The sequence below is a fragment of the Bombus terrestris genome, chromosome 3 (genome assembly GCF_910591885.1).
Source record: "Bombus terrestris chromosome 3, iyBomTerr1.2, whole genome shotgun sequence".
Lineage (NCBI taxonomy): Eukaryota > Metazoa > Arthropoda > Insecta > Hymenoptera > Apidae > Bombus > Bombus terrestris.
Window position 1 is genome coordinate 6319724 of NC_063271.1, and position 25832 is coordinate 6345555.

The 25832-nt window shown below is 37.3% G+C and overlaps 2 protein-coding genes across 7 annotated transcripts in view; both read left to right on the plus strand.

The window, feature by feature from the left end:
* Positions 1 to 10920, plus strand: part of LOC100646618 (myb-like protein X) — a 38173-nt gene extending 27253 nt beyond the window's left edge. The window contains exon 3 of the mRNA XM_003394110.4: positions 5086 to 10920. Within this exon, the coding sequence (XP_003394158.2) occupies positions 5086 to 5293 (208 nt within the window). The 3' untranslated portion in view covers positions 5294 to 10920. The remainder of the gene's footprint in view (positions 1 to 5085) is intronic.
* Positions 10921 to 11921: 1001 nt separating this feature from the next.
* Positions 11922 to 25832, plus strand: part of LOC100646498 — a 35254-nt gene continuing 21343 nt past the window's right edge. The window contains exons 1-3 of one of the 6 annotated variants that reach the window (XM_048404053.1): positions 11922 to 12315; positions 12772 to 12939; positions 13536 to 14683. In XM_048404053.1, coding sequence (XP_048260010.1) covers positions 13728 to 14683 — 956 coding nt within the window. In that variant the 5' untranslated portion in view covers positions 11922 to 12315; positions 12772 to 12939; positions 13536 to 13727. The other 5 variants (XM_048404054.1, XM_048404056.1, XM_048404052.1 and 2 more) reach the window with 5 other exon arrangements.

Sequence of the window (25832 nt, forward strand, 5' to 3'; positions counted from 1 at the left end):
GATAGTAGCTACCGTAAATATACTGATACTCTTCAAACTAGCACAACTTTCTTAAAATTCTTCTTAAGAAGATAAAAGGATTACTGTACTAGATGACGTGTAAGAAATGTCTCGAAAAAATAGCAATTAGTCAGAATCGCGAAGAAAATGGCGAAGGTTACTTTTTATAACTTGTTTTATCTAAGCCTGTAGTGAAAATTTATTCCATTGACATGTTTTGAAGATTTATGCCGGTTATATACATGCTGAAAATTTCGTTGAGATCAGTTTTTTCGCGATTTTCGGCTGAAATTTCAAGATTCTTATATCTTTCGATCTCTATAAAATTTTCAGCATGTACATGCCTCGAATCTTTCAAATGTGTTGTTTAAATGTTCATTACAGGCACGTATATAAAAAGTTGTACTTCTTCCAAAATCTTTTTTACACGTCGTCTAGCAAACTAATTCTACCAACTTCTCAAAAAAAAAAAAAAAAAAAAAAGAAAGAACTGGTCGTTTGGTTCAATTTGAAAACAATTATTCACCGTACGTTTGATAATCGGTTGTTGCAGCAAATTTCTCTTTAATTATTCGTTGATACGACAAATCTCAGCGCGTTATTCCACGCGAAACTCGAGAAATTGCGACGAAACCTTGTCCTTGTTTCAATTAAAACTCATGTCGAGCATGATCTCATGGGAAAAAAGCGCACGATTCTCGCTCGTTACGTTATTTTCTTCGCTGGACGCGACACCTCCGTCTCGCGATGTGCAAAATACGTAATTCGATTAGCAGGAACGAAATGTTGGACGGGATAACAAAATCAGTGGTTTAGTACCGGGAAAAGGGACGAGCAGGTTTAATTGCTATCCGAATGAATTTCTGTCTCGTTATGTACGATATACGGTGGAAACAAATAAAAGGGCCATGCGAATAAAAAAGAAGAAAGAAGAAAATAGCAGTCGAAACCTTCGAATCGTCGACCGATGTAATTATCGGCTATTGCAGTGCCGGCGGGTTAATTTGCATTTCGATGAAATTACGTCTCGCCGAAATAATCTCGCTTTCGTCGATATTATGGCCCTCGTGAAGCCTGACCGGGTATTATTGTTATAACGTGCGCGTTTCCGACTCATCGTCTCGTGTATCGAATGTTAAATCCAACGACGTGCATTCCGGGACCGTTCCAGTCTTTCATCGTCGTTTTATGACGTTGGTAAACGTAAGTGTAGACAGCGGCTTCGTTTTCCTTTTCATTTTAATCGAATTATTCAGGATCGATGGTCTGCCAAAGGATTAATTCGGATGATTATTATTCGTTACTATTCGTAGAACGATGTTATGAGAAAATATGGAGACGCTTTCATAATCAGAGCTATAATATTGAAAATTAAAATCGTGTTTTTCTGAAATGTTAGTACATATATTTGATCAGTGAAACTTTTAACGTCTTAAATGTCACCGTGAAGCGGCAGATATTTATGCAAATGTATTTATTTAAGAGGAGAACAGACAGTCCATTACATATCTGACATATTCTTTGCATAGGCCAATTCATTTTTGCATATGTCGCAATTTTTATTTACATATATTACCTATGTATTACAAGATAAGATAATAACGAACGCTTGGAATTATTTAAGTTTTGACTTTTATCTGCACAATTTGAAGTGATAAAAATATGATTTCATTCATATATGTATATGAATTAAGCATGGAAGTATAAGCACGGTTTGCCAGCTGTTTCGTCTCTAGGATATGCGTATTGAAAGTAACCGTATTAGTTGGTAATAAATATCTGAAATGGCAACTAATGCAGTCCGATTCAGATTTGTTGCGATGATGCTTGAAATCGATAACGCATAGTGCTCTGATATAAACTCTTCAAAGGTTACAAAAACGTACTAATACATTCACGTCTGCCATCCTTGTTAACCGATGCAAAATAATACGATAAAAAACGTTCGTTCAATGAAATCTGTGCTTGTTATGCGTATTGTTATGATACGTGTGTCTTATTTGTATCTATAAATGTGTATTATTGTGAATGACGAACGCGAATTCGAAAAAATTCTCACGTTCGGTTCGAGAAAGTAGGATATCACAACTTTCTCGTAAGATAATTATATCAAGTATGTATATCGTATGGAACGTTGTAAATATACATTTTTAGGAACAATACAAAACCGGAGAATGGGTAATCTGAAATTTTATCGCAACAATTTGTAATTTTATTAGGGCATAAACTTCGTACTTATTTAATCATCGGCTTGCCTATATAACGTGATATTTCACTTGGCGTGTAGTTCAACATAGTGAAACCGTGCAATCAAAAAAGCATGACCTTTTCTTAATAATACATCATTTTATAACCAACCTCACTCGAGATTACATAATGTCAAACTTGTACTATACGATATTTCTGGGCGAACGTAAATTTAAGAAAATATAAAATTTTCCACTGTCAATCAGAAATCGCAAATGCGTATATTGGTATAAACGCAATGACAATAACTCATAGAAATTACATGTTTAATTTGAAAAATGCATTTAGAATGATGTATTTGCTTTTATAATAATAACCTGTCATTATTGTTTTTATCATAAAGCCGAAGGTTATATGCTTTTTATGACTTCGTAAATTACCCCACAACTAAAGTTCCGTTTGCTATAAAAAATGTGTGTCATTTGAAATTTTAACGCGATGAATATATGCAAAAGTTTCACAGTGCATTACCATATATAAATTTGAGGTCAATGTTTCGAATACTTCTTTTTTATAGTATCAACTTTCGAATGTAAAGAACAATCGTCGTGCTATTTAACGCGCTTAGACATTTTGCAGATTATTTTTTCAAATGTGAGAATACATAAAAGCAGAAGGGCAAAAATGCATAAACTATCGAAAATATAGCAGCTCTCGTAATACTTGATAAGTAAAAGCAACTTTCTGGCCTGGATTTCATTTTATAATTACATCGATGAAACTATATGAATTTGCCTAAACGGTCGGACTCTAGCCATCGTTTATAAAGAAGCCTGTTAAATCTCTCTTACGCGTCAAAGAAATCTAAGAGATTTATAAGATAATACGCCGACTTTTTATTGTACAAGAATAGCTGTAGCTATTTTAGCCTATTTTTAGCAACCAGGAAACATTATTTTCTGCCAATAATTTTATTTAAATGTATGGATCGTTATACCCGCCCAAAATCTTTCAAGACATTTTTATTGGTTAAACCTTGAAACCTTCTTCTGTATCGTCGCATTGGATGTGCTCATGCATCGATAATTTTACAAGTTCGTGCTTCGCACGATCCATCGTACGCGGGCTCGAGCAATGGCCGTGATAATAGAAGCTGTTACAGTAGAATTCGTTCAGGGTCGATGAAAAAAAATGTGCTTACACGCTTACAGTCACGCTCCGTTGTATTCGACATTTTCTACACGCGACGTGACTATTTGTTGCGGAGATTCGCCTCGAGACTATACTTTACTAGAATTGTTTCGTCCGAGAGTTCTGTCTGTCACATAATACGTACAAGTTACCGGTGACTGCGTATTACGAAAGAACGTGTTGCACATTTAGAAGCACCAGGCGAATGCTTTGTTACAGCTGGAGAAATTTAATAAGTTGGGAAAAGAAATTTAATAGTAGCTTGATAAAAACGTGTATGAGAAAACGATAAATTATCGGAAATCATCATCGATATAAAAGATATTGCGACTCCGGCAATTGAACCTTCTTCGAAAAGCTATCTTTCCAAAGTGTAATTGGGAAAAATCGAGGAGAACGATCTTGCACGATCGAGCGCTCTGTGGCTGGATTTTTTTGCAAGTGCATCGATTAGACGATAATGCGTTAACAACATTTGTTACTTAGTACCGAACGAGGCTAATACGATGGATGAATTTTTCTGACACGTAACCATATTATTAATCATCGATAACTCAAGCCGGTATCTTTATGGTATTTAGTGCTCCTTTCACTTTACTTCTTCAAACGAGGTATACCTATAGAAGTACAAAGTACATTTACGCACAATCCAAGTTTCTAATTCACGTAAGATTTGATAACACTTTGACGTTCTAGTAGGAACAAATTGCGAAATATCTTTTCCAAAAAAATTCATTGGAATTTGAAATTACATTTGCAACGTCTGTCAATGTGGTCAATAAATGAATAATTTGCAGCAAAAAGATACGTCATGTAATGACATTTAGACTTAGATCGATGTTAAGCTTCGTCTATCGTATACCGATGTTTCGTTTTTTTAATCAGTTGCATAATGACTAATACATTGAACGTACAACAAGAAGATAATTTTGCATTTGCTTTATTCTATTTTTTTATTTTATTTACGAATCATATTATATTTACGAATAATTACCAATTTACTCTTCATTCGCCGACATAATGTCAATCCTCTATAATACTTAACGAGTTCTATATCCACCGACGATAGTCTTGTATCCTCTACATAATGAATGGAGCGCTCATAATGAATTATGTAAAAGAACCATGTTTTTCATAATTTATCAGAGTATCTTCGTACGTCAAGACCAGTCGGCTAACTTTTTGTCCGTTGCATTTTAATGACTAGATCATATGCGTCAACCGTTCATACAACGACTGCATTTTTATTATTTTTATACGTAGCTACGATGTGACCCATGATATGAAAATATTCTAGAATGATTTTTTAAACGATTTTACGAATTGATCGTCCACGAATTACTGCCATCGTTCAAACATCGAACGATTTATATTAAAAACTGTTTACAGCCTACCAAGTTACCGTAAGTCGATTATTCTCTGTTCCGCTGAGAAAAAAGTTGTGTCTACTTTTTCATTATCGTCGAAAGACGTATTACACGAGGCAGAAAAAAAATCACGATCATAAAGTAACCGCCTACGACCAGTTTTCGTAACATTACGTAATTAAAACGGTATTTTCGCTCGGACTGGCGCATACATAGCTCATTGCCGGTAAATAGTCGCGAGTCAAATCACGGTCATCAAACGCCCACGTGTGGCGAATACCCATGCAAGAATTCACTCGACATTGTGAAAGTAATCGTACGTCCTGTTTTTGGTTCACAGCCAGAAGAGGCCGCAACAGCAACAACAATACCAGCAGCAACCACAGCATCAGTATCAGCACCAACAGCACAATCATCAGCAACAGAACCAGAATCAACAGCAACGTCAGAGTCAACATCAACACCACAATCACCAGCACCAGCAACAACATCAGCACCAGCACCAACATCAACACCCCTCCTGGCATAGGACTACTTTAGCGTCTTGACCACTGTGACCTTGACCCTGACCGCAAGTCGAATAGTCCTAGTAAAAGAAAAGAGAGGAATCTTCTCGCTAGCGAAGAAGCGTATCCATGAGATTGCTTTAGCGGTTCCCGAAAATCGAGCCAGAGAAGTAGAAGAAGATCCATCAAACCCACACGGAAATACAGGAAGAAGGTTCCACGTGGCCGATCGGCGTTCCTACAGACGTTGAACATCCTCGTCAACCTATTCACCGTGATACTCTTCTTCAAAGACCTTCGCTTTGATCATCATTGCTGCACAGATTTCCCTTGTATCACGTCAGAGAGCCGCTGCACTCGTCGTGATTTCCTCTCCATAGAGAGCCTTTCTCTATCTCTCCCTCTCTGTCGTGAGTCCGTTTGTAGAGACCTTTTGCGTGTGTGATCGTTTTCGTGGAGTTTTCGATTCTTTCTGCCGAAACACCCTCCTTCTTTCATTCGACTATAGAAATGCAATGCTTGTTACAGATTCACTTCGACCGGTATATCCCTATGGTAGTTGTTAATTGCGTTGGTCGTGTCAAGTCGTGTCGATAGAATTTCGTTTCGTAGAGAATTTTTCCGATCGTAGGCGACGGGAAATATTTTTTTCTACAATCTGCACGCAATAATTAACGATTCTTCTGTTATTTATAGAACGTTCGTTCTTGTTAATATTTGAAAGTACAATTTCATTGACCGACGCGCGAGGGAGGGAGTAACAGCTTCTAAACGCACGAAACGCGATAGAAAACACAAGTTCTCTCGTCAATGATACTTCTTTTAAGTTCATCGTTTAGACGGACGAGTACGTAGTAACCAGAGCAACAGTGCAATACGCGAACGCCGTGACGAGACGAAAGTTTTCATATCGTAGATACCTTCAAATTTGTTTCGTTAATTCTTAAGAGAGAAATTTGCCTGTTACAAACTGTCACGCAACTGACATGCGAAAGATTGTTCTTTGCGATTCCCTTTTACGAAAGATGGATAACGCTTTTCGATTTGCAGTACCGGATTGGGCTCGAAGGCTCGATTTCTGTCCTCGTGAAATAGTAAAACGGTTATATGACTCGTTCGTTCCTTTAGAAGAAATAGATCGATCCATTGTAGCGAATAGCAAAAGATATTTAACCGCTGAGCGATAGGATATTAAAATTCTAATAGAAATACGAGCGTGAATATCGGGAACAGAATGTAAATAAAATTCGCGTGTTTATCGTGATGTGTAAGGAATAAGTGCAATGTATCATAAATGAATGTAATTTCGTAGAATTCTGATGGAACTGTACGATACGTATCTATAGGCAAAGCTGTATAAAGATACGCGTTGTCTTTAAAACACAGTGAGATCGTTGTTTCGTTTCGAATAATTTCACGTTCATTCGCATAACCCCTTTAATCATGCGATTTAAATATTATGGCTACGTTCGAACATTGTTTAATTTAAATTCTCATTTGGCTTATTAATCGCCTAATTAGTCAACGAGTCAGTGACAATGACATTGGTTATCGTTTTAACATTTTAATCGGTTAATGTCTGCGTGAGAAACATCGTTACATAGCCAGAATTATATTTTGTCGTCGATACCAACGTAACGATTACGTAATCTACGCGAAAATCGTCTTTCACCCTCTATAATTAATCGGAAATCTACGATCTATAATACGTATGTATATTGGCACAAAAATTATAGCGTCCCATCTTGAACTGAAAATTCGGAATTAATAATAAACAATGAATCAATTATTTGATGGCGGTGCGATGAGAACGACGATATAACATGATGTCTCGACGAGTAAATAAAATAGGACACTAAATATATAGATACCTATGTATGTACATGTATATAGCTATGTAACTTGAATATCATACGACGTTATAGAGGGTTACTGAACTGTATCTGGTGAATCGTTTCGCCCAAAATTAAGTTCTGCCTTTCGTTTCGCTGTTTTTCACTTCGACGGTTGATTTTGATATTGTTGTTAATCGACCATTGTTGTAATTATTTCGTACTATAAATGACTATTTTGTCGTGCAAAGTAGTAGGCGATAATACATAAGATATGCATAAGCGACGAAACGTGCAATAGTTTTTAATTCGATCATTTCGCATGGATCGTCACGGCGATCGTGAACTCTTCTCACGATCCTATCAACGGAGACACTAATACGATACGAACGAACGTTTTCATCCTGTATCTAAGTCGAATTTACATGCAACAAGTAAAACATGTTGATCTTGCCGCTAGCATTTATGCAAATTAATGAGAGGCATTAATATGCCGCATAGATAATCTTGGCTATGCAAACAGGAATATTACGAAAGAATTTGAGTGAAGAATCGATCGAGAAATATTAATTCGTGCAGCATGCATATTTATTTAAAACACGAAGATAACGGATGAAGAAGCGGATCATTTCGAAAGTATCGGTCTTAAAAATCAATAAAGCCAGTGCTTTCGTATCGCTGGCCACGAAGAACTTAATATAGCTACAACTAATTAGGTCAAATCAATTTTTTATAGCCTACATCCGTTAAGGTTTAAATTGTCCCGTGAACTAGTTCGTTGGAATATTCTTGATAACAATTTATTTACGCATAAATTAAATACCGTTAAAGTGGAAGATGAAAAGACGAATGATAATGAATATCGATCGAGCGAACACAAACACGAGCCATTGTTAGTCATAGAGATCTGTGTGATCGATTAGCGACAGAATATGATTATTCTTTAAGGAACCGATAATTATAATCCTATTTACTATTTCTTGATCTCAACATATATTTTTTAAATCGATAATCGATTAACATTGAAATTTATGGGATTCAAATTGCGAATAGAAACGAGTTGAATTCGACCATGATAGAAGTGAAAAAAAAAAAAAAAGATTATTCATTACCTACGAACATTACAATGAGATACAGTCTTGCATCGTATTAACGAACTAAACGCGGAAACGTATCTTAGCTAATTGTTATTTAATAAATATGTATCCAACGCTTTCCTATTTTTCGCGTTAAAAGTTCCAAGTTAAGGAATTATAGTAAATCTTCTACGAATATCTGGTGTTCCTGCGAGCAAATCATCTTCTCGTACAGATTGCAAGTACCTGTAATTATCGACTACGTTGTTATCTCAAGGTATAATCAGGTATTTTGCTCGAAAGAATTAACCTTCGTACATGTATACGGTTTGTTTGTTTTACTTCTGTGTGTAAACTCGACTCCAACAGACAAGACATTAAGCCGTTTAACACGTTATATACAATCACGACTAGGTATCAAAAAATTATAAGGAAAAGGAAAGAAACGACTAAGTATGCGCGTCTGGAACGACGGAAACAGGTGCTATTCGATAGTTAAAAAGGAAAACGATAATGTATTTCGGTGAACAGAAAGCAGGAAAAAAGCGTATATAGGTAGATGATTTAGGTAGAGAAAATATTTTACATAACGTACAGATAGGGCACGCAAATGTACCGTGTAATGAAATATCCGCGATTGAGTGTACCTATGCATGCACGAAAAACGACCCCTTAAATATTTCTCGGTATTTGTCGACGCTTTGCGATCTATAATCCAGTAGAATATACGATATATTTTCTGATTATACCTCGGAGAGTAGCCATAAAATGGTAATAATTTAGCTCGCTGGTAGTCAGATGAAATATTAACTAAGCAAACTTTGGCATAATAGTACCTGCGAATTTGTTACTTTATTTACGATATTTCAGATAAAATGCTAACGGGCCAAATTGTGGCACGTTGAACGACAATTCCGCGCGATATTATAAAGCATAATGCGTACACGACTATAATTCAACAAAATTATCTAATTACTGTATCGAATCAAATTGCTGTCTTACACGTGGAGGACGAATATCAAAATTAGGATTATAATTTGTAATTTAAGCTATCGTAATGTACGGTATAACCAGCGAGTATATATATATAGTAAAAATCGATTGCAACTACGTCACTTCTACTTTGCCTTGAACCTGACAAGGTATATTCGCTATAATGAAATTATTCAAATCCGTTTAAACAGAAATTATCCAACATTCGTGCGTTTAGCTTTCAAGCGTTCTACATTTTTAACGCTGTGTTAATATTTCGTCTGAACTCTAAAGAAATTATTTCCTATCCGTTTCGCGAATAATGACAACGTTAATTAAAAATGAAGAATGAAAAAACAAATCAAACGCGCGAATGATATATCATTGAACCGTTAGAGTCCGCGAGGAGAGTTCGCAAATATCAAAACGGCAAACACCGAGAATGTCGATCATTGTCAAAAAGACTTCGAATAACTCTGCTGCGACTGGAATGACAAGAGGAAAACCCGACATTTCCACGGGATAAGGTTTCATAAACGGAATTGTATACTATTAATGAGCGTATCCAAAATAGATGATGCATTCGATGTCCGATTATTACATGTTCCCGATCTGCAGTTAACAGGTTGCCGTACATCATTCTGTTTTGCTAATCTTACTTTCCACGATTTATGGATGAGGAAAATGTGCTATATCGTGCAAAGTCAAACAAGCGTGTTAAATAATTCAATATGTTATATGTATGTTAGATTCTTAACGAGTTTGCAAAGAACATACTCGATAAAATGTGCAATACATAGTTATTTCTTCGCGAAAGCATCGAAACGATTCGATTACCCAATAATGTAACGTATATTTAATGAATATCTTTCAAAAGATTTACGAATACTTTTTTATTTATTGCGTGCAACTTAGTCTCGGCGACTGAAAATTAGTTTAATTTTTAAAGAACGGTTGATCGACTCTATCCGAGTTCAGATAAAATCTAACAGATACTTTATTGTAGGAAGAAAATAAAATGGAAATTAATTTAATTTCTAGTAGAACCTATCGACGTTTGTACTTTTTAGTTGAAAAATATTTTGTTCTTAGCTTTCGTAAAAGTATTTTTTCTAATGGAAATTAGAAACTCTCGAAAATCGGAAACTTCTTAAACTATACGTGGAAGATCTTTATTCCTTGTTATGTAAAACTATCTTGACTATTTTTATTCAAACTATCATAATTAGAGTGCGGTGATTTATACAAATTCGTATTTTTATGTCTATAATTTCAAAGATCAAATTTGGACAGGGATTTCTTTTATTTGCTGAATATCGCAACAAATACAATTTGATTATTTTTTGGTTTTTCGTATTATGCGCATTATGTGCATTTTTGAAACCTCAAAATTGAAACTTCCGAAAAATATAGAAAAATCCACAGCCTAATTGTAATTAAAAAGCATTTAGATTGAGACTGAAACGAGACTGCTCGACATCGTGTTTACTGCGATCGTGGTTTACAATACTAATTATCATCACTACCCTCACTACCACGTGGCACGTGGAATGTATAGATTTATACTTGTTTGTTTATTTATTGTTAGGTAGCAAACACGATGGTAACCATGAACGAAAGGTTCGTGGTACGGAGAGAAGCCAACTTTTAGATCAACCTTGACTGTTTAGCCTTTAGATTTTATTAGCTTTATAAGAACGACTAAAATATTATTTTGTTGATATATATATTGTACGACATTATTGATTATAAATCATAAATAACCTGTAAATATACAAGACCAATACAATATCTTTTACGTTACTTGAAAATATATCCACATAATCCTTCTACCTATATATATATATATATATGATAACAATATGCATATTTGCTATATTTGTCAATAATATAATATCAAGAAGTAACAATATAATTTGTTACTAAAAATAAAATTTCTTTCATTTGCAACTAGATATTATTATATACATATTTCCAATTAAATTGACCAAGTTGACCAAGTAATAAGTTTTAACATATATTTTTAATGCGAAACGTACCATCTCTTTTTATCTATGAATATCAGAAATGCTCAAATAATAATATCCCTTTTACGCAACTTTTACGCAATATGTAAAATATGTAAAATGATTTTGCGAATTTTAGTCTTAACGTTTTAATAAATGCGTGAATATATTTATGAACCATATTTCGAAGAAACTATTAATATATTGAGATAAGTTAAATAGAGAAAACGATGAAAGGTATTGGAACATACATATCTAGGAAAAGATACATATATGTGGTAAAAGCAGATATTACAAAAATGTTAATAAATACAGTATCGATAGAAACTAGCGATATATTTGATAATGAATATTCATAATCCATTGAAATATGTCTTTGACGTATTTTTATAGTTTCACAATAACGGGGCGAATAAAATAATTTTAACAAACAAGATTAATCATAATTTAGAATATCTTTTCGACTTCGAAATAATATTTTTCTAATAAATAAGTAACTTCTAAAATTAAGGTTCCTAAAGCAAAGTACATACAAGCATTCTATCTTATCAAATTTAAAATTGGCGCCACTATCACATGTGTTATGGAGAGATTGATTATCTAGTCTCTTAAATTGTTTTTAGTTTTAATGTAGATTAAATGGTAAATTTTCAAAAATACTTCCCGGTATTCGCTATAATACATTTAAAAATAAAGACGATATTTAAATATAAAAGAAAAAAGTGTGAAGCAAAAAAATGCGAATGACAAGAATATACACTATATCGTAGAACGGCCATTTTGTTGGGAACACGCGCGCGCGGCTTGGTCACAAACGAAAAATAGTCCGAGTATAGTGTGCCGCGAGTACGTAGAATTTTTCTGCCGTGTGAATCGTTTGCGGTGTTTTTTGCACGAAAATTGTATCGTTAACTTGAGTCGAGTCCTGTGACAATTTAATATCGTGTTCACGTTCCACGGAAGGCGTCGCTGTCAAAGAAACGTGTAAACGCGTTTGATTGGTCGGAACAAAAAAATCCGCGAAGATGCAGTCGGCACGAAATGCTACATAATGCGACGCAAATACACCAGTATGTACGATGGTTGGCTTGAACTATGTCGTTATGTTCTTTCGAACAGAAAATACAATCGTGTATAAGTATTTGAGTCGTGGACGTTCAACACGCGTATAATACTAGGTAAATCAGACTAAGCACGTCGGTTTACTATACGTACGCACAGAAATACATGCATGCACACATAAACGCATACTTCAAAGAGGTAGAGGTCACTAGCCTTACGTACCACGGGGTCGTGTTCTCATTTTACTTCGGTACCGTGAAAACTTCTTTTTAAGTAATATTAGTATATTATCTTCATTGAATTGTTTTCGTGACCGTCAGCCATAATGTAAAAATAAGAGTACCCTTTGAAACAGAGAGAGAAAGACGGAAAAAGGCATACATACAACAGGGTTGACTGACACGTCCCTGTGACTTTATACTCTTTTTAGTGTGCAGTATTTTATGTGCCTTCTCTATTTGCTCTTCCCTGTTTTAATACTGATTACATGTATTCGAGATTTCCATTTATCGAGATCGCCATTCTTTCATTCCTGTGCATTTTCGGTTCACTATTCTAATCGTATTGTCAAGGAGGAAATAAGTGAGGTTATGAACGTGTCGCCCAATAATGTTATACCTCGATAGTGTCATTAAGTAACTTTTGAGTCAAACAAATGTCACGATTTATTCTAAAGTGCATTTCATATTGTGAATATCAAGTGGATTCATCAGCATAAAGTGAAAAACATATAACAGAAGGTAATTTATAATATCTGAGATACAACTCTTATAACTTTACGCAAAATGCTAAGTCTTCGTTGGCAAAACAAGATAAAGATGGCATATAAATAAACTACAGTTTTCTTTGTGTAAGCTATGATATTTTGATGTAATCTATAATATTTATGTTCATGAAATTAGCGGAAAATTTCGTTTCTGCAAGTAGAAATGGTGATATAAATATCGAGACATCATTTATGCAGAATAGGATTTGCTTAAACACCAGTGATTAATTACTACAAAGTTCAATGTTACCATAACTCAATATTCAAAACTTTTGCGTCATTGCAAACCACGAGCTAAAACTGGAGATAATTATAGAGTATCGATATTTTAAATACGCTGATATCGTGCAGTTTCTTTACACGTTTATGATACAATGTTTTCAACGATACTATACGTTTCTAACCTCAAATTTTAAAGTAAATTTTCATTTGAGGAATCGCTTTTACCGATCATCGGTCGATAGAAGAGGTTATGACAAAGTTATTCGTAACATATAAAATGTAAATTATTTGTTATTTATTTAATTAAAGTATTTGTTATAATTAATTAATATATTATATTTTTTACAGAATAAAAATGAAACACACAAATGGATAATATATTACTCGAAAAAAAGACTTCATAATTCAATTTGTCGATATATGCTCATATGGTAACATGAAAACAGTGAATTTGATATACCTCAAAAGTTCATCATTATTTAAATATTTATACATATTCGGATATTTCAAATGAATCTCTAAAAGCAACTAATATAAAAAATGGCGGAGAGCAAAATAGAAGACATGGATTTAATAAAAGTTGTAGATAAGGAGGAAGTATTAAATGATCCTACAACATCTATGAAAAAAGTGGAGGATAATGAAACGCAGGAAGTTTCTAATAAAAATGAATCGGAGCTAAATGATTCTTATGAAAACGCCTTAAAAGTAGTTGCTGTCATTGATGTCAAAAAACAAGAATCAAGTTTAGATTCAGAAAACTCTAATAACATTGAAAATACTGTGTCTGAAAATGAAAAACATACAAAAGAAGATGTAACAATGAATGCAAGACTAAAGGAAATGGATAACGAGGAGAACTCTAAACAAATAGAAAATTCGTCTTTAAAAGTTAAAGATAATAAAAATACTATTTCTGAAGAAGAAGAGACACTAAATGAAATATTAAAAGTAGTACATGAAAATTTAGGTTCAACAGAAGTCCGACAATTTGCTGCGGAACCTAAAAATTTGAAGCAAGAAAATAAAAGTGTTAATGAAGAAACTAAAGAACAGACAGACAGAGAGTCAAAGAAAGAAGATGTAATAGAAACTACAAACGATGATACAGATGTTCTTATAATAAACGAATCTGTATCATCTAGGAGAAATTCTGATACTAAGCAATCCATGGAAATTGAACATATGGAAGTTGGAATAGTAGGTCCTCCTACGACTGTTAGTGAACTTATCAATGAAGAAGAACTCAGAGCAGAATCTGCATTATCGACTGATCAAAAGGTTGAGGTTCATGTAGCAGAATGGGTTCAGAATTCTGCTAAAGCCGAAGAATTAATTGGAGACGAAGAAGAGACTCCTATTAACGATGCTCAACAAGAGAAGAAGAATGTAAAAGAGAAGAGAACAAGAAAGAAGAAAAGTAACGATGTTCTTAATTTACCTAGTAGAAAATCTCAAAGAATTGTTAGCAACATCATCAAAAAAAGTATCAAATGGTGAGTAAAATTATAAGTATTCTATTTTTTATAACATTAATTCATACTTTGAGAAATTATTTAGAATAGGAAATCTTAGATATTAATTCAAAATAAAGATTCTCACTACATTGTTATTACATTTTGCAAAAAAAAGTGATTTATCGTCGTTGACCTATGATAGGGTAAATTTGAATGAGATTGCTCAACAAAAATATTGTATAAAATTATTTAAACATTTCGTGATTTTAACAGCTTTACATGTATAAATTCAATTTTTGAAAGTTCCTGGTTTATTGATCGATACAGAAGAGACGCACAATTTTTTTTCTAATTTATTTTTTTGTAAAATATCAGGATAGTCAAAAACTCAAGTTTTTTCTTATTTAGTTCCGTCTATTTTACCTTTCTTTAAAAGAAGAAGAAATCTATCAAATGAAACGATAACGTCTTCTCTGAACGATCATTATCAGTAGTTAAAGATTGTTGTTTCCCTATTTCGAAACGTACGTTTTCATTACACGAACGTCATTACGGTTCGCGTTATCAAATTCCATCGGATGTCGTCGTCGCTCAATGTCGTCGGATGCTGATCAACGTTCCAATTACAAAATCGTTTGGTTCATGACGTTATTTCGCTGGTCCGCAATGGCACGAAGGAGCGTGCGCGCGCGTATGTATGCACGCGTGTATTTCGAAAGGAACACATCGCAATGAGGAATCGAGACACCGCACGTAGAATCGTCTTTGTAACGAGGTTGCGGTCGTTACCGTGCACGTTCTCTGGCATGGAGAACGGCCGCTCACTCGCCACCGACAAATTCGATCGGCGGAAAGCGCTTCCACAGCGTCGCTCTACTTCCTTTTTTCGCCGTAATCGCCGATGCTGTCCAAGATTGGCGTTATCGGCCGATAAAGTCGGGATAAGAGAAGCATTGACGAGCGCGCAAACGCGCGCTAACGATGTGGAATCGGAGAAGTGGGAAAGAGAAAGAGGAAAAAAACGGGGAAAGAAATATTGACCGTAGAACGATAAGCAACGCGGTAGTGTCGATAACAGGATGACTGTTCTACCGCTTTCTCCTTCTTTTCTCGCTTACCTCCTATGTAGAACAAACGATCTTTCCCCTTTATCTTTTTCTTTTCATTTGTAATTGCTTTATATGCTTAAATGAGTTTTTTAATGTGTAACTACGTTGTTTATTCTTTCTTACTCGAAAATATTTACTAATGCTTACTAATATTCACTATTTACTAATACGCGGTGCAATCTACGCGTGAGATAATACCGATAGGTCTTCGAATATTTCGTATCGTTGCAACAAGAAACACACGAAAAGAGTGACGATCGAGTTTGGTCGTTAACCCCTTGCGCTCGGAATTGTACTTCCTCGAATTGATTGGTTACTCGGAAATCTCGCGGTGAAGCATGAACCACCTCTTCGTATTTCGCTTATCAACCGGACATTTTTTTTAAATGGCGCATGTAATACTTGGCACATTATATGAAATGACTCAAGTTAGCTTTCGAAAAAAGTTTCAAAGTTTCAAATTATCTATGGAACTTTGAAAACTATGTAGAGAGCTAAAGCTTTTATATACATATTTTCTTAGAGATAGAAGAAACCAACATTTGCTACGTAGAACTATCAGTATAATCGATAAATAAATGTAACTGGAAATTTTTAATCATATCTAACGTATCTAAATATTCGATATCTGGTTTAAAAAACTTTTATATTTATCATACGAGCATACTACCTACATCAGTTTCGTTTTTTCGTTAAGAAATATCAACGAACATGGTAGTGACATGTAACTGCGTCACGAGAAACGTATAATAGTTATATTAACTCTTATCGCAAGGCAAAAGGAAGTTTATACGAGCAATCAGATTTTTAAAAAACATGGAATTTATTAAATTACGCGATCTGTCGTGGATGTATGAGTTAGTTGCGTTACATAAAGATTAAACGAGTCTAATACGAAGGTCATAACACCAGTGATGACAATCTTCTGCGCTACCATTTCTATTTACAACTCTTACGGTAGCGTTATCGATGTTGCTCGGTAAGGGTAGTAGATCAATTTATGATCTCCTCTAGGTATGCATATTAATACTATACGTAGGTAGGGAAAGAAATATAATAATTTTACGTAATAAGGATATAGTAGTGCAAACGTAAAGGAAATACAAAAGAAAATTCTCCATAATATTTTAGTTCCCTCTATCTTACTCTCCTGCAAACAATTGAAAATGAAACGCATATTTACACTATTATCCAATTCCGCTTGAATACTTTGCCGAATGATCGAGTTTCCTTTTGAAGTTTCGTTTTATCCAACGAATAACGCGCTAGTTAACGTAAGCATCGGATGTTTTCATGGAAGGAATGAAATCACAACTTTTCATAATTACCGAAAGAAGTTTGTTTCTAGTTACGACCAGGAACTTTTATAAAAGCTTTTCAAACAGCTGCAAAGCAACTTTCACCTTCGCAAAAGCTTTTATATCCTCTTGGTCCGATGGCCGTTACGAGGACTTATTCTATACAAGAATAATCCTTGTTGCAAGAACGATATCGACATTGTTTCCTCTAATATACATTTACAGTTTATTACCGCAATAACTTACAAAATACCATTATCTAAAAGAAAGATTTTATTGCGTTCCTACATTTGTTTGCCACATTATTGAAATATTCCCGTTATCGGCTAAAGCCTCCAGCAGGAAAGCTAAACATTAGCCCCAACCTTAGAATCGACTCTAAAGTTCGTTCAAGGACATAAAAACTACCTGAGCTATTCTTCTTCTTTCTCTTTCTATTGCCTTTATATCCATATATCGAAATATCGAAATCGATTCGAATCGTAACTGGTTTACCCTGCGCGTGTCAAAGCGTGACCTTGAACGACATATCGTCCCCCAAATACACGATAGACCGTGAATAAAAACGTGACGTGTCTGGCAGCGAATCGCGTTGCATTAATTACATACAGAGACCGTTTGCTTGTCTATCGGTTGGAAAGAACGCGTACCTTGGTGTCTGGTCCCAGGCCAAGGCTGGTCTCACCCCGCAGCCCGGATGGAAGTGGAACGGTCTACGAGCGGGAGGGGCGTTAATCCCTGCGAACGGTACCATAGAAACGGTACCGGTGGGGTCGTTACGTGTGCCTGCCTGCAGACCAGCGGCGTCGAGCCACCACTCCGGGCTACTCTGGTACCAGATAGACGGTGGTGTGCGTGCGAGCGAGAGACCACGATATAATCCAGCCCAAGGCCCCTAAGAAAAGGGGAAGGTCTTCTTTGTCCCTCGATCCCTCGGGCGAAGGACCGCACGGCCAGATGTCGGCTGACAGCGATCCTTGCGACTGCGTCGACATGCACGCACTCGTTCTTTCGCTGTGTCTCGCCTTACTCTGTCTTTCCAATCATCCACTGACGCACTTCCTTATCGATGTGTGCGCGTATGCGTGCGTTCCTCTCTTAACGTAGGCGTATACGCAAGCGTACATACGCCCGCGATCCCGTGCCACCGCACGCTCACGGATATTGCGTATCCTTCGTGGGTATTTTTGGTGACCGTGTACCGCTACCTCGGCCGTACCAACTTGGAACACGCGGTTTTCTGGAGGCGAGAGCATGCGAACCCTCGCCCTCTTTCAACCACGCTCTTGCGCATTGTTCCTTTATGACGGTGCACCGGAGGGCGGACGTGTCTCGTTAGGCTGAAAGGTGAACGTGAATTTTCACGGAGAAAAATGGTTGCTATTTCGAGTACCTCGGGTGGTAGAGAATAGCACTAGGAATTATTTAGGTGATTAAACAACGTTCGTATTCTACCAAATGACCAAATTGGACAAATTGTGAATGAAAAGAAATAAATAAAAAAAAAAAAAAAGAAAAGAAAAGCAACGTTCATCCTTAAAGCAAGGGAATTTCTTTACAAAGATATGATAATTCGTTGAAAATATTTTCGAAGCTTCATAGGCGTTCGATGTTAATGAAACCAGCGTGAAAATGTTTTCTGATCTTCTTTTCTCTTTTCTTTTTTTTTTTTTTTTTTTTTTTATTTCATGATAAACAACTATTAGAAGAGACAATTAAAATTTTAATTAAAATTGCTTCGTAATAATTTAGGATAATAGGATATTCTGTCAGATAAGAAACACGTTTCGTCGTTCTTGCTATTTTCTGATAAACACAGCGGTGGTTCGTGGTCTCAGCTGTTCGAGGTTCTCCGGGCGAGCGTATCAATGCCAGCTTAACAACGGAAAACAATTTACGCTTATCCGTGGTAGAGTCCGTACTTTGCTAGTACCAACGAATTTACTCAGCTATTGAAATCCCTTCTTTGTTGGTATAACGGATCCTTCTTGGAATTTCCTAGGTACCGGAATATGACATACGCTGATTTATGGTTGTTGTGCGACCTGAGATATTTTGTACCTGTAGCCATAGAAATGCTTTGTCTTGAAGGGATAAGACTTTGCCCCGTCCCCCTATTAGTACAAGAAAATTTTATAGCCGAAATATCCAAGGAACCGACGATATTCTGAATAAGCGGTATTTAAAATATGGTTCGCAATTATTTTTACACGCCTGACTCACTAGAAACATTATCAATAAACGGATTTTGACCGATTTATGTGGTAGACTTTGGTGAATTTCGAAATATAATTTTGTGTTGTTATTTCAATCCTATATATCGACGTTAAGTTTGTAATAACGAATATCCTTATTGGTGTACGATTTCTTCTTTCAGTCTCATATTCATTTGTCCTAAAATCTTAAAAATTTTCTTACAAATTGTCTCGCTAGTTTTCTTCAAATATCTTTTTTACCCACTAACAGAAGAGCAAGAAATAAGTAGATAAAATAAAAATTCTCGGGTCAAAGTAGGATTGACAAAAGCGTGGAACCTTGAACAATACCAGAGGTTATTTACAATTGAAGTCTACGCAGTTTTGCCATATTTTTGTCGACCTTCGACGTTGAATGCCCACCCCGCTCAAATTTTGACCTAGCCAGGCGTAGAAAGGTCGGAGTCAAGCTGCTTAGACTGCAATTGTGAATAGCTAGAAATCCGGAATTTCTGTCCGTTTCATTGTCTAGGTCTTCGTACCAAAACCATTAACAGGGTTGTTGAAGTTTCTGGTGTGAAAATTTTAGACTGTAGAAAATTTTACGGAGAAAAGTTATTCGGTGGAGACGTTAAAATTTAATTATAGACCTACTATTATTTGTGTTCGAATGATAGCAGCGATTTAGAACGAATAATGCGTTTAACGAACGTTTTATTCTGACCAAGCGGAACCTTGCAATTAGAATTGTTTAATGACACTGGTCTTAGAAAGGAAAATAGGTATTGAATGATAAAGTAAACAGAATTTAGGACAGCTGTCATAAATAAAATGACCGAGTTTTAAGATTACAGTTAGTTCCAATGAATTGAGATATATCATACCTATTCTCATTTCCCCAGATCTTAAAAATACGTTGGTCATACAAATGCATTATACAAATTGGTCATTTATACAAATTTATTACTCGAACAAATAGTTTACGATATATTATTTCTTTTTTCCTTTTTCGTATACTGTCGAAACGTAATTTGGTATCGACGACGTGACGAAAATAGAGAATCGAAACTGGCCATCGATCCAAGATACCGCCGTAGGTATCATCGAATCAGTCGTGATAATCACTCGTAAACCCGAAATAAATCACCGGTGAATTATGGCTGCCTGTTCCCGAAGGAGCATTTGCATTCCAGAAAAATGTCTTAGCTGTTCCAAGGTCGAAGGTTAAGAACGCTTGATCCAATAAGGCGGAATAAACGCAGGATGAAATAATTATCATAGATTATTCTTTGGAGCGTGTCTCCTCGAATCCTTCGCCTCGGATATCTGACAACAGGTATAAATAAAATATCAGCGATCGTCGTGCCACGTAATCTCGGCTATATCCTCGACGTCGTATGACTGTCTGTCGTCGTCGTACAGTCGAGATAGAAATCGATAACGAAGACAGAAGCGTCATTATCATAAGCACAACAGTCAGCATCGAGAAATGATTCAACAGTGTAGCAAAGAGAAAGAAAGGTAGAGGGTTAGAAAGACGGGAAAAGATATAGACTAGAAAAGATAATCTATTGTTAGGTTGACTTCGACCTCAGAGGTTGTTCGTGTGAGGAGAAGGTGACGTTTTCATTGGTCTTTGATCTTTGGTATCCTGGTAACGCAGCAATGACGTCATCCGGTGATCCAAGCCCGGTCGGTTACCATCCGTTACCATCGTGCAATACCACCCTCGGGCGTGCCTTCCAGCCCCAGTGCGTTTCACCACCACGGTCATCCCCCTCCTGGAAATCCCCCTCGCAATTCCGCCCTCCAAACGGGCTCTGACCCCTGTTACGCTATCGCGTTTATAGCAGTAACGAGAGGAAGAAAGAGCAGGTTCCTAACGCGCTACGAGACGCTATATGGGTTCCATCCTGCGAACCGATGGATCTTCCTTTCAACCCTTTTGCTTCCAGACTGGAAAAAAGACGCGAGTTTCTTCACCGAGGGATTTATGGTTTTCTTTACGCGTAGATACATCGCCATCACGATTCGAATAATTGGAAGGATTTCTATATATCTGTTGCTTGCCGTTTTCACCGTTTGGACTTTGACGACGAGGTACTCAGACGAACGATTTCGATACGACGTTCAAACGATTTTGATTTCCTTCCTGGCTTTATCGACTGCAATTGCTTATTCTTGTTTTCGATATTGCAAATGGCGATCTATTATATTAGGTTGCCCGAAAAGTGTTTTTCTTTTACACACACGTCTTTTACAACGACGTATCTTTATACAAACATGAAACCTAATCCGTCGAAGGTTGTAATCTTTATTTTGATAGAACAAAATGGATCATTCGATAAAATAATATAAAACGGAAAATGTTGTGCGTCCATTATTTCCTTATAATACGAAAGAAACTTTTCGGACGACCTAATATTTCTGTGTCTTTCTCATAGTAGAGTTATTTTGATTTTTTCTTTTTTACGTACATCATTCAAGTCGTCTACCTTCTGCTGCCACGATAATTTAACAGCGGATATCTATCCAATAGATATATTACAGAATATATCTCTTTGGGCGTACAGATTTTTGCGTAGAAAATTTATCGATGTCTATCTGGTATTCGATTAGCAGTATAAAAAGTATGAATCTGATATAAAGGAACGTAAAATACCTTTTAACGTATCGACAAACTAGCGTATAAAACCAGCCAGCAGTTTGGTTCGTATATGGTACAGAATATAGAACTCGAGGATTTTTAGTTAACTGGTTTAATGTGGAAGCAACAGGCACGCTTTTGTGTATTCTCTTTGACGAGTACTCGTCAAACTCGAATATGAAACTAGATTGATCCAGCGGTAGCCCTTTTAAATACACACAAAGATTAAAACGTGTAAGGGTTTCGAAACGCGATACCACAGGTTTTGCCATTTGTACTAGAAGAAAGGAAAGTTGCCTTTCGTTTCGCTGAAATACGTTCAGCACGCGACTTGCTCAAAATATTTCGTGAAACTTAATTATTTAATCATCGAGATTGTTAAGCGGCGATGTAGAGAAAACATCGCGGTCTCGCGAGGTGTATGATAATACGCGATACAACAATTTGGTGCACGGTTCTCCAATTCCGAAAACGATACTCCGGTGCATTGGAAACGTCGGCTTTGTACTTGGTGTAACGGGGACAAAGAAAGGATGAATTAAACATAACTTGGTACAACCGATCGGATGGTCATACTTTATACGTTACTAACCACGCGACCATATGACAATACATCTGCTTGGTTTTTATTTTAGCACAAGGTGTTTTCTTGACTCGAGGCACGGTCGCAAGAGAAGTATCGCGTCAATTTTGAAAAAATTATCGATAAGCGAAATTTTTTTAAACTACACCAGCTTGTCGAGGTCCAGCGTTGCCTTATGCCGACCGAGAGAGTCCGAATGTCCAATTGTGGTAACAGCTGGGGTGATTTAATCGAGGATTATGTTGATTTAACTGATTCAATAAAATCGAAAGGACGGAAAAGAAGATTAACAAGTGTATAGAAGTTATTTAAAGAGAAATTGATGGCTGTTTCTGTTTATCTCGTGATCTTTCAATGCGTTTAACGCATCTTGACGTATTTAATTCTCTAATTTCTTGCCAACTACGGCTGTTAAAGTTCGGAAAATTGCGCAATTAACAAGCTCTAGATGGACGTACGTCGTTCGAATAGTACAAACGGTACCCGTTACTTAGTTTCTGAACCGGTAAATTCGGAAGATTTCAACGATCCGTCACGCGGTATCTAAACCAACTTTCTCGATACTCGCGACGTTATTATCGTGGAAATTTTCCCACCTGCGTTTCTTACTTTGGTCTTACGAATCGCCTATACGTATCTAGTGTATACGCGATGATCGATCATGTATTGGTCGGATGCTGTCAAGGTGACACAGCGAATAATCGCGCTGTCCACGAAGCCTCGAGCGACCGTCCGGTGATTCGAAAGCATCTCGGTGATGACGGATTTGGGAAGCCACTCGAATTCTCCGGAGACTTGGACAGACAAAGTTGGCAGGTTTTGGCAGGCAAGCAGGCACAGGCAAGCAGCGCAGGCAAAGAGAGGGTGGCTTGGACTTTGGATCGGATGGCGGGTATTGATCCTAGCGAACCTAGCAGCGGGGTGGCCGGGACCCCGCCTCAAGGATGAAGGGTGTCTCCCCTTCTCTCGTTCCCTTTCGCTCGAGCCTCACAGTCACACCGGTGTTAAAGCGAGACGAAGATAGGAAGAACCACGCGAGTGGGATGGTTGCCCCTTAAGAGAGAGGGGTGAACCACCTAGAATGCGTCCGTGTACCAAAGATACCATGCCTTAGGTCGGCGTAATAAGCGGACGAAGTGGTTGGAAAACGAGCCGAGAGGCAACCTGCAGAAACGATGAAAAATCTTGAGAAGCCAGGTGAGCCCACCAAAGCTTGCTTTCCACCGTTTCCGGCTAAATATGTAATATACCACGTTACACCGCGCCACACCACCGCGTGCTTTCTTTTCCCGCTGCTTTCCCTCCGGCTCTTTCTACGCTCGTTGGTGAACCGCCGACGACGCTTCTGCCTCGCCACGCGGTCAACGTAAATTTCACTCTCCCGCCTGGTTTGCTTCGTGCTGCTGAAACCACGCGTACGTAAGGAATGCAAGTTAACGCGTGGCTACCAACCACGTTCGATTTAACTCTGTCACAGAACCAATAAGAATTTTTCTTCATTTGGACGCGCAGCCTTTTATCAACGATAAGCTGGTCACCGTGGATCATATCGTATCAACCGATCATGTCGTGATATTTTTCTATGGTAACGTACAGATATATTTTCTTGCGTGCAAATGCTTTGACCAATGAGTCACTACACCGGTATACCTCCTTGGTTGATTCGTCCGTGTTTGTTTTCCCGATTGCTTGACCGCTGGCAAACAATTTGTTCGTTTGAAAATATGTTGATTACTAATCATTGGAAACAATATTATCACACAGATATAAATAGAGTTTATTTACGTCTTATTAAACATGTACACGTTAAGAATATAGGTTCTCGATGTACGTGTGTTTCGTATTATTGTGAAAATAGAAGCCTTATATTTACGAATTTTAAAGTAACGTTGTCAAACATAGGATAGAAAGATAGTAGGAAACTGATCGCTGGTACCCATCTCAGCCGCCCTCGGGCAGAAACTTTTCGATCCTCTGCGTACACGGTGAATGCGTCGGAATACGCATGCTCCGGTGTTCATACTAACAGACTCATGTTCGAAGATGGGTTGGCACCAGTCACATCAAGTTCCGATTACGGTTTCTGGCGACATTGTATACATTCTCACAGTCGTGCAATTATTGCCGCCGTTATGACCGCGACGTCCATGTTCTAGCAATTTCAAGTTAAGTTCGATCAATGGGAATTTTAATGGAAACGTTCACCAAAATTCCTTGACATTTTGTTCTGTCGTTATTTGAAATCGAAATGTTAATCAATACACCGTACGCGACAATTTGCATTAACGTTTTCCAATTAAAAATCAAAAGCTTTGATAGAATTGAGATGTAGGAACTGGTCTCGATAGAAATAGAAAAATTTAGAAGTTTATTAGCAATTCGTTTGCGTATAAATGATTATCCTATCAATGTTTGTTTTAATGGTTTTGTATCGCATAACACGATGATAGAAATGATTTTGACGCGTAAACGTGCCGATACGAGAACGCAATCGCGGCTAGACAAGCAGAGAACAGCGACGAAGGTTACAAAGCGACGACGTTGTACAACGTGGCCTATCGCGGAATACTTCCGTTTCTAGGAGATAACGGTGGGACAGATTAAAAGAAAAGGCGGTTAAAATCGCGTAGCTCGATTGTGGGTAACCCACGGCCACACGAGTCCTCCTTCATCCCACGAAGAGGATTTTTCGACCTGTAGCAGCCAAGTTGCTGTGTAAAACGGCGAAAGGGAGTCGCAGCTGCGCATCCTTCTTGGTCGTTCTCCAGGCGGTCGTGTCTGGTGGCCCCAAGTTGGAGACGCCTCGGCTTATTTCCCTCCTGTGCCAGCTGTGCGGAGCGCCCGCACACAGCCTGCCCTGCTAAGACCATCCACGCAAAGACGAGGACAGACTTACTGGCTTCTAATATTGGACGAAGAAAGAAAGAACGATCGTTCTAGCCGACCAACGGAGGAAGAAGCGAAAACGTGCTCTAGTAGCCGCGTTGGAGAGTGAGACGAGCGGCTGCGCATCGTCATGGAAAGAAGCGAGACGCGCAACGTTCTCTCTCCCTCCCTCTCTCTCTCTCTCTCCCTCTCTCCCTCTCTTTCTCTCTCTCTTCCTCTTCACATTGGACCAAGAAAGAAGAGTCTTGGGACAACAAGGAAGAAAGAGAAAGGTTACCCTCGATCGTTTGATGGTGGGGTCAGGTTGCCACGGAGGTACGGAGGGAAGAGCGAGACCACCGGAAATCGGTCTGTCCTTATTTGAGAGGCCGCGTGAACCACACCGAAGTCTGGGCTTTCGTGCCTGCTTCTCTTTTCGATGGCTTCTCTTTGGCTCCACGCGGTCAAAAGAGTGAACGCACTGGTCACGC